This window comes from Sminthopsis crassicaudata, chromosome 3, assembly GCF_048593235.1.
Source record: "Sminthopsis crassicaudata isolate SCR6 chromosome 3, ASM4859323v1, whole genome shotgun sequence".
In the NCBI taxonomy this organism is placed as follows: domain Eukaryota; kingdom Metazoa; phylum Chordata; class Mammalia; order Dasyuromorphia; family Dasyuridae; genus Sminthopsis; species Sminthopsis crassicaudata.
In genome coordinates this window covers 539604997-539625530 of record NC_133619.1, presented here as the reverse complement: position 1 = coordinate 539625530, position 20534 = coordinate 539604997, and the positions used below count along the sequence as shown (strand labels likewise).

General features: G+C 32.6%; 1 protein-coding gene across 5 annotated transcripts in view; it reads left to right on the top strand.

Moving 5' to 3' along the window:
- The window catches only part of CNTN5 (contactin 5), a 1627773-nt gene that overhangs the window by 821257 nt on the left and 785982 nt on the right, over window positions 1-20534 (top strand). For all 5 annotated transcript variants that reach the window (XM_074304449.1, XM_074304446.1, XM_074304445.1 and 2 more), the window contains one exon: window positions 584-716. In XM_074304449.1, the coding sequence (XP_074160550.1) occupies window positions 673-716 (44 nt within the window). In that variant the 5' untranslated portion in view covers window positions 584-672. The remainder of the gene's footprint in view (window positions 1-583; window positions 717-20534) is intronic.

Genomic DNA, 20534 nt, shown 5'->3' with positions numbered 1-20534 from the left:
AGGATGCTGAGAAAGATAACTCACCAAACAAGGGAACTGAATCACAACCAGATTATCACAGAACTTAAAAACAAAGGCAATTGACATTAATAATTAATTGAGGAAAAGTTCCCTGCAGAGGCTGAGATGAGCTACAGGCACAATGTGTAAAAGTGCTTGACTAACTGATCATTAGTTATGTTCTGTATCAGAGAAACAGATATTAATGTATCTTGTTTATCTACCCTGTTTTTTCTAACCCAATCATTTGTCTAATGTATTAAGTGATGCTTTCCCAATTCCCCATGAGTGAGGATCATCCCAAATTAGAGCCTGATACTTTTTTTTTTGTACTTCTAGGAAGTGATCTGAATAAATGAAATATGAAAAACTTGTTTTACTATTTTCTTTGTAATTTTAGCATTGCGTATTAAATGCCTGGAAATAGAAACCGTATTAGTTATTACAATAGTTTAAATAATGATCAGCCTTTTCTTACCTTAAGCATTCTGAGCTTTTATGTCTTTTTGTATGTCCTTTGAATATTACTTTGTTTTTGTGAGTTATTTCGTTTATTTCTGAAACTTGTCTTTTGTCTCAATAGGCTGTACTTTAATGAAGAAACGTCAAAGCTGCTAACAGTTATACAAACTGGGACTCAGGAAGACCCTAGTGACCAAGGATGGGGTCGTCATGGAAACTAATTCTGTTTCTGTCAGTCACTGGGTGTCTTTCAGGTAAGTCTTGCATATTTTATGACTTTAAGTACAAAGTTGTAATGAGATGTTACATGTCCTGCAGAAGCTACATTTTTAAGTGATTATATAGATTCATATCTCTAAACATATCTGTGGATATAATAAAACTAGTGTTTGTAAAGCAAACTACATACAAAATTAAATAATGCACGGTATTTAAGAAATAGAATGCTATAGTAATGTTAATAAAATGAGTACACACCTCATTGACTTTCATTTATAATCCAAGCCATTGTTTTTCTTCACAAGACTCAATAATATCCTTATTTGTCATTTGTAACAGCTAATTACAAAATTGTCTCATTACAATAGTAAATTCTACCACTTTGAACAAAGTGCTACTTTGACTCAACTCAAGCTACAGGAGGGGATCACTTTGAAACAATTGACTCATTTTTATGAGTATCAAAATGTAGTATATTTGCTTTTCTGAATGTCTCTTTTTTCTGCTAGGTCAATCTTAATGTTTTAAATCTTGGCTCTGCAATGTTACTTTATCCTTTAGAGACATTTTATGTTGTTATAATTTTATAGACTGATATCATAATATTCAGAATTATTTCCCCAGTTCCTTTTGTCTTTGTTTTAAATTCAGTATCTAGAAATCAAACCTTGATGATTATTTTAATTTTTGACACATAATACATGTAGCTTAATTAGTTATAATACAATGTATCTTCTGTAACATTCAAGATGTAGACTTGTTAAAAAAAAAAAAACTTAGTCCTCTAAAAGGCAGTATGAGCTGTGAATAGTATTGAATGTCTTTTTTTTTTTTTTCTAAAGGAATGGTTTAACATTTTGAATGAAATATTTATTGATTAAAAGGTGTATTGGGATATGAATTTCAATGCTAACCAATTTTTACAAATGGAAAAAATGATAATGAATTAAAAATGACTTTCTTATTAATCTTGGTTACTGGTACCTGGAGAATTTTAAATAGAGAATGATGAATAGGTAGTGACCTCTGTGGAAGTTCTAGTGGGCCTATGGGCATTTATGACTTTTAGATGTTGATACATTAGTTCTTATGTCTATTTTAACTGGAAAACTCCCTGACTTACCTTGACACATTTATGGTATTAAAAGTACTCATTCTGCACACCCAGAATTGAAGGTACCTGGGAGCTTTTGAGGAAAAAGTTTCAATGTTCATGTTCAAATGGCAAAGTAATTCCCTAGACCTCCAAATTAGACATCATTTTTCTTTTTCTCTCAGGAGTCTCACAGTATCTTTTATTCTCTCATGTTCTCTCTAAATCTCCTATTAATTCTTTCTTCTGGTCTTAGAATACTTGTATTTCTTGTATTAGGGATCATCTTATCACTTCACATGTCTTTTATATTCTGCATTTGGTAAGGAGTAGAAACTAATTCAAGTTCATTCGGAGAACATTGCTCTCCTAAGGTATTAGTGCAAACAGTATGTCTTCAGAAGAACCTTCTAGCCTCATCTAAAAAATCATCATTGCTCTGTGGACAAATTTGATATAAAGTGGAATCTTATCAGCTTTCAACCTTAACCTACTTGTCTATATTTCCCAAATATTTAGCCATTTTACCTGAAAATGGAGAACTCCCAATTCATTCTCATACTTACTCTCTTGTTCCTGCAGAACCAAGATTATTTTTCCCCTTAAAAATGGGATAAGAACAAGTGTCTAAACATAAAGGATCCCACCATCAACTAAACTCTTTTATAAGCCAAAGATGAGATGCCTATCAATTGAAAATTAGAATAGCAACTGAAACTGTGATTTCAGTGGTTTATGGGGATTTGTAGATGAGGAAACTTTCTCTATCAAGGAATGCTAATACCTTTTTTGCAACTTGTAATCTTAGTTAATTGCCTAGATAGAATATTGATAGGTTAAGTTACTTGCCTGGTGGCCCATAATAAGTATGTATAAGAGGAATCAAACCCATACCTTGCTATCATTTCTCTATTATCTTTCTATATGTAATCTATACTCTATACAGCTGTCAAAATAATCTTTCTGAGAAACTCGTCTGAACCATATTGCTCCTTTGCTAAAAAAAAAAAAAAAAAAACATTCTGTGGCTCCCTATTTCTTATAGAGCAAAAAATAACTTTCTTTTAAAATAATATTTAATTGTTTAATAATTTCTTTAGTTTCCAATGACATATAAAAAGCTTATAATAATCATCTTTTAACTTTTGAATTCCAAATTATCCCCCTATTCCTTGCTACCATCTCATCCTTGAGAAAACAAGATGATTTATTTTCAATTGTAAATGTTATGTCCATGCCAAACATATTTGCATCTAACCCATATGAAAGAAAACACATGAAAAAAATTTTAAGTGTGCTTCATCAGTTCTTTCTCTTGAGATGGATAGGATTTTTTATTATAGGTCCTTTGGAATTGATTGAGATGATTGTCTTGATCAGAGTAACTAAGTCTCTCACAATACTATTACTGTATATAGCATTTTCTTGGTTGTGTGCATGTCATTTTGTATGGGTTCATATAAGTCTTCTGAGATTTTTCTGAAACCATCATGTTTGTCATTTCATATAATACGTATTATTGCATTGCTATTTTATAACATAAGTTGGACAACGTTCCACAATTTATAAGTCTCCCCTCAATTTCCAATTTTTGCCACCCCAAAAAGAGCTGTTACAAATATTCTTATTCAAATAAGATAGCTGCACACCAATCTTCGCTGGGTAATTTCCAGAGTCCCGGGGTACAAAGTGCGTGGGGAGGCTTTTTCATCTGTGGAAGGGTTTATCCGGGAGCCTCTCCCCGGGAGCGGAAGCAAAGGAAAAGCGCCAGGCGCGGAGGGCCCAGGGACATCCAGGAGGGGGCAGAGGCTCCCACAAAGCCCCTGGTCACCGCTGGCTGCAGATGGCAACAGCAAACAACTCTTTTGTAAAATAGTTTTGAGATACTGAATAAATCATATTGGTATTGCTGGGTCAAAGAGTATTCCTAGTTTTATAGTGATGTGCTATATTGTTCTCCAGAATAGGCTGATTAGCTCACCAAGAGTGAACTTCTCCAACTCTTTAGTGTCCCAGTTTTTCCATATTCCCTCCAGCATTTATCATTTTCCCTGTCATGTTAGCCAATTTAGAAAAGTGTGAGGCAATATTTTAGCAGTGCTTTAATGTGCTTTTCTCTAATAAGTAGTAATTTAGAGAATTATTTTCATATATGGCTGATGATAACTGATTTCTTCTGAACAGTTCCTTTTCATATGCTTTGACCAATTGTTATCTGGAAAGTACTCTTATTTTTATAAATTTGGCTCAGAACCACACACACACACACACCCTAAAAAAATTAAAGTATTTATCAGAGAAACTTATTATATTTTGGGGTTTTTTTTCAGTTTTACTTCTAATTTTTGCTTCATTACTTTTGGGTTTTGTGCATTTTTTTTGAATTATGTAATCAAAATTATCTGCTTTATTCCCTATAATTCTCTCTCCTGTTTAGTCATAAATTCTTGCTATCTCCATAGATCCAGCAAGATCCAGCAGGTACATTTTCCCATTCTCCCATAATATATTTATGATATCTCAATTTATTTCTAAATAATTTATTCATTTTCATCTTATCTAATTACATATACTGTATTAGATGTGGGTCAGAGCATAGTTTCTATCAAATTACTTTCCAGTTTTGCAGGCTATTTTTCACAAATAGTGAATTTTTTCCCCTGAGGCAATTAGGGTTAAATGAGCTTTACACAGCTAATAAGTGTTAAATGTCTGAGGTCAAATTTGAACTCAGGTCCTCCTGACTTAAGGGTGGTGCTCTATCCACTGCATCACCTAGCTGCCCTTCAAATGGTGAATTCTTACCCCCTAAGCTTGTATCTTTGAGTTTATCAAACATTAAATTATTATGATTTACTGTTGTCCATTGTGTGACTTATCTATTCCACTGACTCATCACTTTATATCTCATCACTTTATATTTTACCAGTACCTAATTGTTTTGATAATTATCTCTTTGGAATATAGTTTAAAATCTGAAACTGCTGGTTTCCTTCCTTAACATTTTTACTGATTTCTTTCATATTTTGACCTCTTATTGTTCATCTTTTTAGTTCTATAAAATAATTATTTGATAATTTGATTAGTTTGACTCTGAATAAGTTAATTAACCTTGGTAAAAATGTCATTTTTTTATTTTTCTAGTAAATTTATTTATTCTTAATACACATTGTTTTATGAATCATGTTGGAAGAGAAAGTTCAGAGCAAAAGGGAAAACCATGAGAGAGATACAAAACAAAAACAGAAAAAAGAATTGAATATAGCATGTGTTAATTTGTATTCAATCTCATTAGTTCTTTTTCTGGATGCAGGTGGCATTTTCTGTCCAAAGTCTATTGGAATTGCTTTGAGTCACTGAACTATACAGAAGAACTAAGTCTTTCACACATTCTTGCTATTATTGTATATAATGTATTCCTGGTTCTCCTTGGTTTCACTCAGCTTCTGTTCATGTAAATCTTTCCAGGCCTTTCTAAAATCTGCTTGTTCATAATTTTTTATAGAATAATAATATTTCATTATCTTCACACACCACAACTTGTTCAGCCATTCTCCAATTTGTGGGTATCTACTCATTTTCCATTTTTCTGTGACGGTAAAGAAAGCTGCTACAAACATTTTTGCATGTATGTCCTTTTCCCTCCTTTATGATTTCCTTGGGATACAGACCCAGTAAGGGCACACTACTGGATCAAAGGCTATGCACAATTTTATAGCTCTTTGGGAACTGTAACACAGTTCCTAATTGCTCTCCAGAATAGTTGGATCATTTCACAATTCCATCAACAATGCATTAGTGCCCAGTTTCCCCACATTCCTGGCAACATTTATCCTTATCTTTTCCTGTCATCTTCAAATCATCATTTTTATTATATTAACTCAGCCTACATATGAACATTTAATATTTTTCAAGCATTCAGATCCATCCTTAATTGTGTGAAAAGTGTTCTGTAAATATTATGTAATCCCCGAATTTGTCTTGGCAGACAAGTATTCGATATTGTTCGCAATTATTATAAATGGAATTTCTTCTTAGTTCTTGCATCACACATTCTTGCCTTTACTGTGTACAATGTATTCCTGGTTCTGCTTGTTTCATTCATGATCAGTTCCTGTAAATCTTTCCAGGCCTTTCTAAAAATAGCTTATTTATCATTTTTTTTTTTTTTATGGAACAATAACATTCCATTACCTTAATATACTACAACTTATTCAACCATTCCCCAATTGACAGGCATCTACTCATTTTCCAATTCTTTGCTCCCACAAACTTCTTTACTACAAATAGTTTTGCCCCTATGGATACTTTTCCCTCCTTTATGATTTCCTTGGAATACAGACCTAGTAATAGCCCTGCTGGGTTAAAGAGTATACACAGTTTGATAGCCCTTTAGCATAATTCCAGATTACTCTCCAGAATGGGTTTATCATTTCCCAACTCCACTAACAGTGCTTTAATGTTCTACTTTTCCCATATCCTCTTCAACATTTATCATTGTCTTTTCCTGTCATCTTAATCAATCTGAGAGGTGTGATGTTGTACCTCATAGTTATTTTAATTTACATTTCTCTAATTTCTGATTTAAAGCATTTTAAATACAACTATAGATAACTTTAATTTTATCATCTGAAAATTGTTCATATCCTTTGACCATTTATCAACTAGGGAATGACTTGTATTCTTATAAATTTGACACACTGTAAAGCTCTCTTTAATTCTATGCTCTTTAGTATTTTTAATAGAATGGGTGCTGTATTTTGTCAAATGTTTTTTTTCTGCATCTATTGAGTTTATTTTATGTTTTCTGTTGGTTTTATTATTGATATGGTTGATTATGGTAATAGTTTTGCTGATATTGAACAAGCTCTGCATTCTTGGCATAAATCCCATTTGGTCATAGGATATTATCCTGCTCATAGTTTGCTATAATCTCTTTGCTAATATTTTATTTAAATTGTTTGCATTAGTTTCTCCTAGTTTAAATAGCAATATATTTGTGTCATAGATGGAATTTGGCAGGACTCCTTTTTTACATATTTTTCCAAATAGTTTTCATAGAATTGGAATTATTTTTTAAATTATTTCATAGAATTCACCCATGACTCAATCTGGCCCTGAAGATTTTTTCTTAAGGAGTTAATTAATTTATTGTGCAATTTCTTTTTCTAAAATGGGACTATTTAAGTAATTTATTTCCTTTTCTGTTAACCTAGATAATTTATATTTTTGTAAACATTCATCCATTTCAGTCATATTGTTGGATTTGCTGCCAGACAGTTGAGCAAAATAACTCCTAATTATTGCTTTAATTTCTTTGTCATTGGTATATTCACCCAAAAATTTTATTTTTTATATTGGTGATTTGTTTTTTTTTTTCTTTTCTTTTTCTGATCAAATTAAACAAAGGTTTATCTGGTTTTTTTCATAAAACCAATTTTTATTTATTAGTTCAATAGTCTTCTTACTTTTTATTTTATTAATCTCTCCTTTTTTCAGAATTTGTAATGTGGCATTTAATTAGAACTTTTTAGTTTGTTCTCTTCCTAGCTTTTCTAGTTACATATCTATTTCATTGATCACCTCTTTCTATCTTTTATTCATATAGTTATTTCAAGACATAAAATTTCCCCTAAGAACTGCTTTGGCTGACCCCATAATTTTTGGTATGTTGTCTCATTATTGTCATTCTCTTGAGTAAAATTATAGATTATTTCTGTGATTTGTTGTTTAACTCACTCAATTTTTAAAATTAGATTATTTAATTTCCAATTGCTTTTTAGTCTATCTTTTTTTGGCCCTTTATTGAATACATTTTTCATTGTATTGTGTTCTGAAAAGGAAACATTTACTATTTCTGTTTTCTTCAAACCTTCTTGTAAGGTTTTTTGTCTTAATATATGGCCAATTTTTGTGGGATAATGCAAGGGCTTCTGGGAAGAACCACTTCAGCCAATGGGCTTGCTCCTTCTATCAAGTCAACCTGAGTTCTCACCTTGTAATTGTCCAGAAAAGAAAAAAATCTCATTCTTTTCTGTTCCAATTAAATTTTCTCCAAAGGTCTATCATATATAACTTCTTTATTATTCTATTTACCTCCTCACAGTTGACATCCCCCATTAGTATAGTTTTGCCTTTTATTTCTTCCTGTAACTCACTTTACTTCTCCTTTATTTTGGATATTTTATTACTTGGCACAAAGTATTGATATAACTTCATTGTCTCTAATTGTTTAATTGTTTGTTTTTTGTTTTTTGTTTTTTGTTTTTGTTTTTGTTTTTTGTTTTTACTTTTACTCTGAGATCAGGATTGCTATTCTTGCCTTTTTTTTTTTTAACTTAAGCTGAAGTATAATACATTCTGCTCTAGCCCCTTACCTTTACTTTGTGTGTGTCTCTCTGCTTTGTATGTTTCTTGTAAACAACACATTTTAGGTTTTCATTTTTTGGTAACCTGTACTATCTGCTCCAATTTTGCAGGAGAATTCAGCCCATTCACATTCAGAGTTTTGATTATTACTGGTTTATTTCCCTCTAACCTATTCAACATTTTGTTTGTCATCTTTCTCTTTTCTCTTTTTCCTTCCTCATTGATGCTTTGCTCCCCCTCTATTCTGATTTATACTCCCTTCTGTCACTTCCCACCCCACTTCCACCTTTTACTTAATTTCTTCCCCTCCTACATTTCTGTCAAGTAATATAGGTTTGTATATTCAAGTGATTTTGTATATTATTTTCTCTTTGAGCCAATATTGATGAGAGTAAAGTTCAAAGGATGCTCAATGCCTACCCTCCCATCTTCTCTTTTACTGTAATAGGTCTTTTGTGTCCTTCCATCTGAAATATTTCATAACATTTTACTTCTCCCTTCTTTCTCATTCAGTGCACTCCTCTTTCTCTTCTCTTATTTTTTATGTCACCCTCAAATTTAATTTATACATGTATATTTCTTCTAGCAATTAATGATAAAATTTTTAAGTGTTACAAGTAGGGATATAAACTGTTTAGCTCTATTAAATCTCTTATGTTTTCTTTTTTTCTTTTTACTTGTTTATGTTTCTCTTGGGTCCTGATATTGGAGGTCAAATTTTTAATTTAGTTCTAGTCTTCTCCTTAAGGAAGTTTGAATGACCATTTTACCTTAATGCATCAAATGGGATTATTTGGGATATGATGGGTGAAATAATTGATTTTTAGTAGTAAGTCCTAGCTACTTTGTCTTCTGAAATAGCATATTCCATGACCTCTGCTCTTTTAATATTGTAGCTGCCATGTCTAATGTAATCCTAATTGTGATTCCCCAATATTTGATTTCTTTATATCTGGTCACTTGAAGTATTTTTTCCTCAACCTGATGATTTTGAAATTTGACTATAATGTTACTTGAAGTTTTTATTTACCAAACTTTTTCCTGACATTATTAATGTATTCTTTCAATGCCTATTTTGCCTTCTGGTTCCGAGACATAAGTAAAATTTTCCTTGATAATTTTTTGAAAAATACTATCTAGATCCTCTTTTTGATTATGCCTATCAAATAGTCCAGTGATTCAGATATTATCTCACCTTCATCTATTTTCCAGATCAACTATTTTTCCCATGATGTCTTTTTCTTCCAGTTTTTCATTTTTTTGACTTTGATTGATTCTTGATGTCTTAAAGAGTTACTAACTTCTACTTCCTCAATTTTTTCATTTGCTCAATTCTAACTTTTAAGATGATTTTGGTAGGGTTTTTTTTTTTTTTGGGGGGGAGGTACTTTTGTATTTTCTATTTGCCAATTGTATTCTTTAAGGAGTTGTTTTCCTCAGTGGATTTTTCTCTCTCTTTTTCTATTTGCCCAATTCTACTTTTTACACAGTTGTTTTCTTTTTTCTAAGCTGGGTGTATTCTTTTTTTTTTTTTTCATAATTCTCTTGAATCACTCTCATTTGTTATCTCAATTTTTTGTCTATCTCTCATAGATTTTAAATGCCTTTTTGAGCTCTTTTAAGTGATTTTTTTTTTCTTTTTTTCCTGGCTTAAGATGACTTCTCATTTTTATGATTTTGTTTATTTTGTTTGTTGTTGTTGTTGTTGTTGTTGTTGTTTTTAACATTGCTGTCATCTTTTGTCACCATAACTACTCTGTTGGTCAGGTTATTTTTTGTTGTTTTTTGCTCATGGTTAGTTTTTCTTTTTTTTTCTTTTCCTTGAAATTTCTCATGGTGGAAGGGGCACTGTTTCAAGTTTCTTGTGCTAGTGGCTGGCCCTATCTGTTTACTTGCCATTGCACTGTTGTTCCCCTGAGGCACATAGGGGAATCTTGAGGCTGATGTTGTGCTAAGGAAGTAAAGTAAGGGGTAGCTAATATTGCTGGAGGCTATAAAGAAATGGCAGCTTACCTGGTGCAGAGTTAGAATCCTAGTGGTAGTTTCTGATATGTACTGAGATCTTGACAGATGTTTCTGTGTTTCCCCAGAGGCTATACTGAAGGACATATGGGTCTGAACTCTGGAGGCTGCCTGTTTGCCCAGGGCTATGGTGATGACTCTCTGTTTGCTTAGGTACCTATGGAATTGGCATCTATCTCAGCCCATGGCTGTCCTGATGAATGTGGAGATCTAGCCACTGGAGGATGCCTGTTTGTCCAGGGCTATACTGAAGCATGTGGTTGTTCCCCAGAACCAGAATCTGCCTTTCCCCTGACTATGCAAGGCAAGTTGGGGATCTTGCTGTTGGAGTTCTCCCACTCCACTGTGTCTCACAAGATCCTGCTGGTTTATTGAGGTAGAGCTTGCTGTTGTCTCACTGGGAAGATTCTTGGACTGGACTGTTCTCCTTTTACAAGTTGGACTTCTTCTGCCAATCTTCTAAATTTTCAGGGTTAAGAGATTGTTTCACTCTATCTCCTTGCTGAGTCTGCCTTTCCAGTTCCTATCTTGAATTGCTATTTTATGGTTGTCGGGAGGTGAACATAGCAATTCACAACTTGTGCTATCATCTCAGAAATCTAGCTCCTCCTTGATTATTTCTTGAAATTTGATATCCAAATTCTTTCTTTGATCAGGGCCTTAGAATAATTAAGCAATTGTTACATTATCTTAATTTTTCCTTTACCATTGATTTTGAAAATTCCTGTTTAGTTTTTTGGAGAATTCTTCTTCGGCTCATGTCCAACTAACATTTTTCTTTGAGGCTTTGCTTATAACTATTTTGACTTCATTGTTTTGTTCTGAGTTTGCATGTTGATCTTCCATGTCACCAGAGTAGATTTTAATGGGCAGGTTCTTTTTTTTTTTTTTTTTTTTTTGTTTTGTTTTGTTTTTTTTGTTCTTTCTTCATTTTCCCACCCTATTTCTTGATTTAGAACTTTACTATTATATTTTGTTCCCTATGTGGAGTTTAAGGGGTGAGAACACTGTCTCAAGCTTCAAGCTTTTTTTTTTTTTTTTTTTCCCCTCTTCTATTTTCACAGATAGTATAGGGGGTTTGGAAGTTTTCAATGCTTCCAGATGGTGATGTTATCTGGGGATAGATGAGGTCATTACTTTTCATCTGTATTCTGGTCCATGTCGAGGAAAAGCTCCATTTCCTTGAGACCATGATTTCTATTCAGGGTCTTCATCCCTAGGGATGAGAAATGGGCCCCTTACCTCCTTAGCATTGAAGTGATATTGCTCTCAGAGCTTCCATTCTCTCTCTATCTATTTTTTTTAAGCTAAGGCAATTGGGGTTATGTGACTTTCCCAGGGTCACACAGCTAGGAAGAGTTAAGTGTCAGGTCCTCCTGACTTCAGAGCTGGTGCTCCATCCATTGCACTATCTAGCTGCCTTGCTTCCATTTTCTCATAATCAAAATTGCTTTGTTCAATCCCTTCAACTATAACCCAGAGGTAAGCATAGTCAATAGAATTGTCAAGCAACATTTCGTCCTCTGCCCACTTGTAGAAAAGAGGTCCCTTGTAGTCTATTTCTAGCTAATTGCCAAGTCCCTTTACTGTTTCTGACTCAAGAGCTCCCAAAGCCACTGCTGCTTCCTTCATCAACATCTATTTCCACCCATGGGATTTTATCTATATTGATTCCAGGGCACTCAACAACCTCCTCATCACAAAACTCTCTTCCAACATCCTATATTGTCTTGGATTGAAAGGATATTTTACGCTGACTTTTTTGTTGACTTTACCACTCCAGAATTTGATTTGAGGACTTATTTTAAAATTGTTTGGATGGAAATCTTGGGATAGCTCAGCTGAGTGCTTTTCCCACTCTGTCATCCTTGCTCTATCTTCAGAAGTACAAAACATAACCTATACAATCTTTTTTTTAAGGTCCTCCCCAATCTGTATCTCATTTGCTATTTTGACTCCATTTCCTGTTATTCTTCCTCATAAATTCTATTTTCATGCCAAATTGAATTCAATCTCACATACATGTGCTTCCATACAGTTCTCCATACCTGGAATGTTCCCTTTTGCCCTCATTTTTGGGTCTGACAATATTATTTTCTTTTCATACTAAGTTCAGGTTTAGGTGCTCAATAAATCCTTTCTTGGTTTCTTCCAAGTTATTAATGTTCTTTCCTCCAACATTTCCCCTAAATAATACTTATTTATGTAAATATTGTATCAGTCAATAAATTATAAACTCTTGTAAGGCAGGGATTATTTTATTTGTGTCTTTTTATCCCCAGCATCTAGAACATTTATGTGTTTACCACAGATTTTTATTAAATGTTTGATGAATTGTTGGATAAAAAGTCAATGTGGAATGCAGAGGAGTAACATAACTGAGAAGAAGATGAGGGAAAATGACTTCTCCAATACTATGAAGGAGAAAGTCTTCAATGAAGAGACTGGTCAAGATTCCCTAATATTTCTTGGTCAACAAAAATGAGGACTGCATATATTCCCTCTTAGATTTTACCCCCAAGGTTTGTGATACAATTCACATTGTCTATTTTAAAATACATTCATTCATTTATTCAACAAATATTTGTTGAGCACATATTATGTTACAAACCCCATGTAACATACTTTGAAAGATAGAAATATGAGGGAATTAAGTCAATAAATAAAGATTTATTAAATGCCTATTATATGATAGGTACTGAGTGTTTACATTCTCATAATGTCATTGAAAATCATGAAAATAAATAAAAACAGTTAAAGAGTGAAAGAAAAGCATTTCACACAACTGTTAGTATGTAGTACCATATCAGGGTACATCTGAATAGTCTCTACAATTAAGAGACAAACTCATTCTCAAATCGAAGTACCAGACTAGATTCTAAAGTGTCAGATGTCTTTCTATATCTTTTCCTTAAGCCTGCCCTGGGGTAGGGCTTTACAGCTAACAAATTTTATTTTATGGCCTTCCATTCATTACCAGAGTATTTCTTTTCTTTTCTTTTCTTTTTTTTTTTTTTTTGATAGTTTTTATTTACCAGATATATGTATGGGTAATTTTACAACATTGACAATTGCCAAATCTTTTTTTCTAATTTTTCTTCTCCTTCTCCCTTCCCCCCTGTCCCCCCCCCCCCCCCAGATGGCAGGTTGACCAATACATGTTAAATATGTTAAAGTATAAATCAAATGCAATATATGTATACATGTCCAAACAGTTGTTTTGCTGTACAAAAAGAATCGGACTTTGAAATAGTGTACAATTAGCCTGTGAAGGAAATCAAAAATGCAGGCGGACAAAAATAGTGGATTGGGAATTCTATGTAGTGGTTCATATTCATCTCCCAGAGTTCTTTCGCTGGGTGTAGCTGATTCAGTTCATTACTGCTCTATTGGAACTTATTTGGTTCATCTCATTGTTGAAGAGGGCCACATCCATCAGAATTAATCACCATATAGTATTGTTGTTGAAGTATACAACGATCTCCTGGTCCTATTCATTTCACTCAGCAGCAATTCATGTAAGTCTCTCCAGGCCTTTCTGAAATTATCCTGCTGGTCATTTCTTACAGAGCAATAATATTCCATAACATTCATACACCATAATTTACCCAACCAATCTTCAATTGATGGGCATCCATTCAGTTTCCAGTTTCTGGCCACTACAAAGAAGGCTACCACAAACATTCTAGCATATACAGGTCCCTTTTCCTTCTTTAGTATTTCTTTGGGATATAATCCTAGTAGTAGTACTGCTGGATCAAAGGGTATGCAAACTTTGATAACTCCTTGGGCATAGTTCCAAATTACTCTCCAGAATGGATTCTTTCACAACTCCACCAACAATGCATCAGTGTCCCAATTTTCCCACATCCCCTCCAAAATTCATCATTTTTTTTCCTGTCATCTTAGCCATTCTGACAGGTGTGTAATGGTATCTCAGAGTTGTCTTAATTTGCATTTCTCTGATCAATAGTGATTTGGAACACTCTTTCATATGAGTGGAAATAGTTTTAATTTCATCATCTGAAAATTGTCTATTCATATCCTTTGACCATTTATCAATTGGAGAATGGTTTGATTTCTTAGAAATTAGAGTCAGTTCTCTATATATTTTGGAAATAAGGCCTTTATCAGAACCTTTGACTGTAAAAATATTTTCCCAGTTTATTGTTTCCATTGTAATCTTATCTGCATTAGTTTTGTTTGTACAAAAACTTTTCAATTTGATATAATCAAAGTTTTCTATTTTGTGATCAATAATGATCTCTAGTTCTTCTTTGGTCATAAATTCATTCCTCTTCCACAGGTCTGAGAGATAAACTATCCTATGTTCCTCTAATTTATTTATAATCTTATTCTTTATGCCTATGTCATGAACCCATTTTGACCTGATTTTGGTGTACAGTGTTAAATGCGGATCAATGCCTAGTATCTGCCATATTAATTTCCAATTTTCCCAGCAATTTTTGTCAAACATTGAGTTCTTATCCCAAAAGCTGGGATCTCTGGGTTTGTCAAACACTAGAATATTAAAGTTATTGATTATTTTGTCCTTTGATCCTAACCTATTATTTCTTAACCAATACCAAATGATTTTGGGAACCACTGCTTTATCATATAATTTTAGATCTGGTACAGATAAACCACATTCATTTGATTTTTTTTTCATTAATTCCCTTGAAATTCTTTGTTTTTCCATATGAACTTTGTTGTTATTTTTTTCTAGGTCATTAAAATAGCTTTTTGGGAGTCTGATTGGTATAGCACTAATAAATAGATTAGTTTAGGTAGTATTGTCATCTTTATTATATTTGCTTGCCTTATCCAAGAGAATTTAATATTTTTCCAATTGGTTAGATCATTTTTAATTTGTGTTGAAAGAGTTTTGTAGTTTTGCTCATATAGTTTCTGATTTTCCCTTGGCAGATAGATTCCTAAATATTTTATACTATTGGTAGTTACTTTAAATGGAATTTCTCTTTGTAACTCTGTTAATTTTGTTAGTGGCATATAACAATGCTGATGATTTATGTGGGTTTATTTTGTATCCTTCAACTTTGCTAAAAGTGTGGATTATTTCTAATAGCTTTTTTGTAGAATCTTTGGGGTTCACTAAGTATACCATAATATCATCAGCAAAGAGTGATAATTTGGTTTCCTCATTACCTACTCAAATTCCTTTAATCTCTTTCTCCACTCTTATTGCCAAAGCTACCATTTCTAATACAATATTGAATAGTAATGTGATAGTGGGCAACCTTGTTTCACTCCTGATCTTATTGGGATGCTTACTGATGGTTTTAAATAGATGCTACTGATTATTTTAAGGAAAAGTCCATTTATTCCTATACTCTCGAGTGTTTTTAATAGGAATGGATGATGGATTTTTATCAAATGCTTTTTTCTGCATCTATTGAGATGATCATATGTTTTTGTTAATATAGTTATTAATATGGCCAATTATACTGATAGTTTTCCTAATATAGAATCAGCCCTACTTTCCTGGTATAAATCCTACTTGATCATGATGTATTATCCTACCAGAGTATTTCTTACATAAAGTGTACTATGTTATGCTTTGCCTGGTCCCTGAAAACTCACTTCGGAATATACCTTCTCCCTTGGTGCTTCTATCCATTACTGATTATGTTAAGAACCTCCATTTTAAGAAAGGTCCTTAAACTAGTCATTGAAATTGTTTCATTTTACTCTGGGCTCCATTTGTGACTCTCCAGACTTTTTGATTCACCATTCCCTTATTCTGGTGCTCCTTCCTCCCATCCCTTTAGACTTTTGTGAGTTCTATTTCCCTGTTAGAACATAAACTTCTTTAGGACAGGATTTTTCTTTTTGTTTGTATTTATATTTCTAGAGCATAACATAGTACCTAGCATATAATAAGTACTTAATAAATGCTTGATGACTTGAATTGATAACTTAATTGTGATTCATCTTACTACTTCCATAATTTTACATAAACTTCCCTTGTGATCTTAAAATTCTATTTCTGGATTGAAAAATGTATTTCTCAGTTCTGAAAAACCATAGGAATATCAAAAATAAAAGTAAAAATAATGCTAAAAAGGAAGGATTATTACAATTAAGGAAGAGTGTTAAAGGTGCTGCATGTGTACAAGTCAGGGCTTAATACCATTTGAAAGGAGAATGATGTTGCTAATGGAAAAGTGGAAGAAAAAATGTCACTGGATTTGGTCAGTAGAAATTATAGATGACCTTTGAGAGAGAAGTTTCAGTAAAGTGATGCAGTTGGAAACAAGATTTCAAGCATTTGAAACAAGAGTAGGTGGTAAGGAAGTAAAAGAATATAAAAAGTCCATGTCCTTCCTTCCCTTAAGTGAATGTCTTCAAAAACAATAAAATTCTTGACAGTGTAATATAAATTTCATTGTTGAATAGTTCAAGAAATTATCTATAACCATTTTGTATTGTTTCAACTTTTAAAATATTATCTGTTTTCTGAAAGATCTTTATGTACTTATCAAAATGAATAATTGAAAAATAGAACACATAGTTTGGTACTTTTAACTTACATATAAATCATGATATAATGGAAAAGTTATAAGCTTTTGATGACCACCTGAATTTAACCTCTCGTGTTTCAGTTTTTACATCTGTAAAATGATAGGTTTGGATTAGATAGCTTCTGGAGTTCTTTCCACCTCTAAATAAATTATGATCCCATAATTGCTTAACTTCAAATTATACATTTTATTTTCAAATGAAACATATAGCCCAACTATACGTTTCATCTGTGTCTTGAGCCAATGCTAATGACAATGACAGTGACAGATCCCTCCAGCAGAAAGATTATATAGGTGCCAAGCCAATTTTTATTTTCCTTGTCTGCCCAGACCATAATAAATCATGACTATACTATATTCACTGTCATTTTGTGAGGGAAAATCAATGTGTTTATGTTTGACTCCACCTCATAAGATTATATAAGTACACCTAGAAAAGAACTTAGAATCCAATCTAATCAAACCCCTTAATTTTAGATAGAAAGAGAATGAGACATAGGAAAGTAAGGGAGGCTATAGCCCAAGACTACAGAGGTATTAAGTGGCAAAGGTAGGGTATAAACCCAGAGTTCTTTTCACCGTACCATTGTGCTTTCATAGATACTTCCACATAAATGCCTCTTCCAATCTTTATATTCTTCCCATACTCTTGAAGTTCTTTCCTTATGCTTTTACAAGTCTCTAGTTATTCTTTTTATACTTCACACTCTTTCTTTCCTTCTTGCTATAAATGTCATGAATTTCTTTCTCTATAACATGACCAGATTTTATCCAACTCCATTACTCTAGGTCTAACCATCCTTGTAACCTACATACATGCACCTTCCTCACTGTTAATCCTCAGTTTTGTAAAAATCTACTCCAGAATTTAAAATCATATTCAAATAATATAATCAAAAATTATAATCTAAGAGAAATGTAATAGAATCATCAACTTCTTGCTCTTCAATACTACAACTACATTATTTAACCTAAGATACCATTGTGTTTCTAGCTGACATATCTATTGCTTACCCATAATGTTTACTAATGTGCATTAACACCCACAGATAATTTTCAGATGAAATTTTCTCTAAGATTCCCCTTTATTCTACTTATGAAGTGCTATATATTGTTGACTTCTCTTACAGTAATGAAACAACCAAAAATATTTATAAGGAAGTTGGACTTAAAAAAAACAACAACTCATATATCCTAGAATTTGTAGGAAAAGCTACTGGGTAGAGAGAGTTTGTTTGTATAATGAACCATGAGGAAAATAATAAAGTTCAAAGGAAATATTCAAGATTGCTTATAAGTAGCTCTTATTTAGTCAAGATAACTGACTTTTTAAAAATTTAGTTGATTTGGGGTTTTCCTTGATAATCAAGGAAGATTATAATCAAACTTTGGAAAGAATTTATTTTGTATGTCATTGCCACTCACTAATCAGAAAAATAGAGAAAGCATTAAAATAAAATGATACTCACCAGTATGAGGTTAATAGCTTTATTGAAGCCTAAGCTTTTGTTAGCATATACAATAGAATGTGTGGGATCCTTTTAAAAAAATCTCTATCACTAAGACTCATGTGTAAACAAAAAAGATTAAAAAAGAATGTATAAATACAGTTGATCATGGGTGATGATTCATTCTATTTTTTATTATTTAAAAATCTATTTTTTCTAACCCTTCCCCCAACCATGTTTTTGCTAATGCATGAGATTGTCCTTAGAGTTAAACAATGAGATGATTGCTTGGGATTTTTATATTGTTGTACAATTATAATTTTATATTTTTGTTACAATTTCTTTGTAATTTAAATTTTTATATCTTTCTACTTTTTACTATAGTGCAAATTTAAATTGACTAAAGACCATTGATGAAGTAGTAGTAGTAGTAGTAGTAGTAGTAGTAGTAGTAGTAGTAGTAGTAGTAGTAGTAAGTCTAGTACTAATAGTAGTAGTAGTATTAATAGTAATAGTGATAGTAGAGATAGTAGACTGTTAGCCCCTTCAGATCAGGAACTATGTTTTGCTTACTCAGTATCTTTAAAATAATAGGCACTTAATAAGTGCTTCTTGATTGACTGACTACTATTAGTAGTACTAGCAACTATTAGTACTGGTAGTCCATATTTTATCATGTATACAAAGACATGAGTCTTGAGAATGAAGATGTGATTTGTTTTCACCAGTGACACATACTATTTGAATGTTTCCATCAAAAAATCAGTGAATCTCTCAATACCCAAAGCAAACTTATGATACTAGAACTTATAGAGAATGTGCCAGTCTTCTTTGGTAGTAGTACATTTCTTATCTAGAGTTCCACATTAAATTAATGAAAATCAGAGGTCTGGACCAAAAAATTATAATTTAATAAAGCAGAAGCTGGCTTGAATATAAGAATTTTTTTAATGCTGTTTGAATTATATTGGAGGATTTACTCATCTCATAAAAATCAGAACCCTGAAGGGGAGTTCAGATACTGACCCCTCATTTTGAGCCTAAGAGGAAATTGGGATTGGGATTTAGAACAATTCAATAATTTGTTTAATGTCACCCATGTCAGACGTAGAATTCAAACCCAAGTCTTTTTGAGTCCAAATCTAGTGTCAACATTTCTATTCTTGCTCTCTTCTTAGTAAATGTAAGTTCCTGAAGGGGAAAAAAAAAAAATTATTTTTGGTTTTGTAGCATGGTGTTTGAATTGTAGTTTAGTTCAACTCATATAGAATTTGTTAGGCATTGTACAAAATGCTTTAATACAAGGACAAATGCAAAGCTTCCTCCATTCCTGAAAGAACTTTAATTCTCCTTGGAGGAAGCAACATATATACAGAAAGTTTTATAAAAACGTATACAGAATAAATATAAGACATGTTTTAGTGTAGAAGAGAGTTTATGAATAACCAGGGAAGAAGAGATTCAAGAAATGCCTCCTGTAAGAGGCTATGAGCTATTCTTTGAAGAAAAATAGGAATTCTGTGAAAGTAGAGCTGGTGAGTAGAAGCTTCATCCCAGGCCTAGGCTGAACAATATAAAATATTGCATAGGCTACTTTGGCTGGTACACAGAACACTTATAGATAGGTAAGTAATAAATATATATTGAATGAATCTCGTAAAAAAAAAAAAAAGTATTTTTATGTTCTTTTTTTTCACATTAAGATACTTGAAGGTGATGTGACAGTGGATAGATAATTCATCTCCCATTGCATGTATATGCTTCTTTCTTCTTTCCCACCCTTGACCTGGAATTGTTCAGGTTCACCTAACTGAATTCATTAAGATTTCTTTGAAATGCTGCATATTTAAGCTGGATGGCCCAAACAACAGAAGCTGTGTTTTTTTTTCTTTTGTAACTGCTCCCCTTCATTGACTCAAATACATTCCATTGGAAAATGACTGTTTCCTTTGTCAAGAGGATGATACGCTATTGAACAGAGAATGTCTGTCATTGATAAGCCTATACAAATAGAATCCTTTTTCTTGGTGACACTGTGGTAAATGATATAAAACTTTGTCACTGATGTAGACTGCTGCCTGAAAAAAAAAAAAAAAAAAAAAAAAAAAAACTAGGGTAGGAAAGGAAATGAAAACTGAAATATTTTAGCAAATGAGTGGCAGAAAAGATTAACTTCAACTGGCCTACTGGCACTAAGAAGAAATAGGTTATGGTCATTTGGCAAGCATTTTTGAAATTGTACATTTGCACATTATATCAGACGTCTAGGCAGGCTTGATAACAGTCTATCTCAATGTGGGAGCCCAAGGCAATGCTTATCAGCTGGTGCCCTGGTGGGATTCGAAGTGCAATTAATCAGAAGACAATTTAATTTCCCTT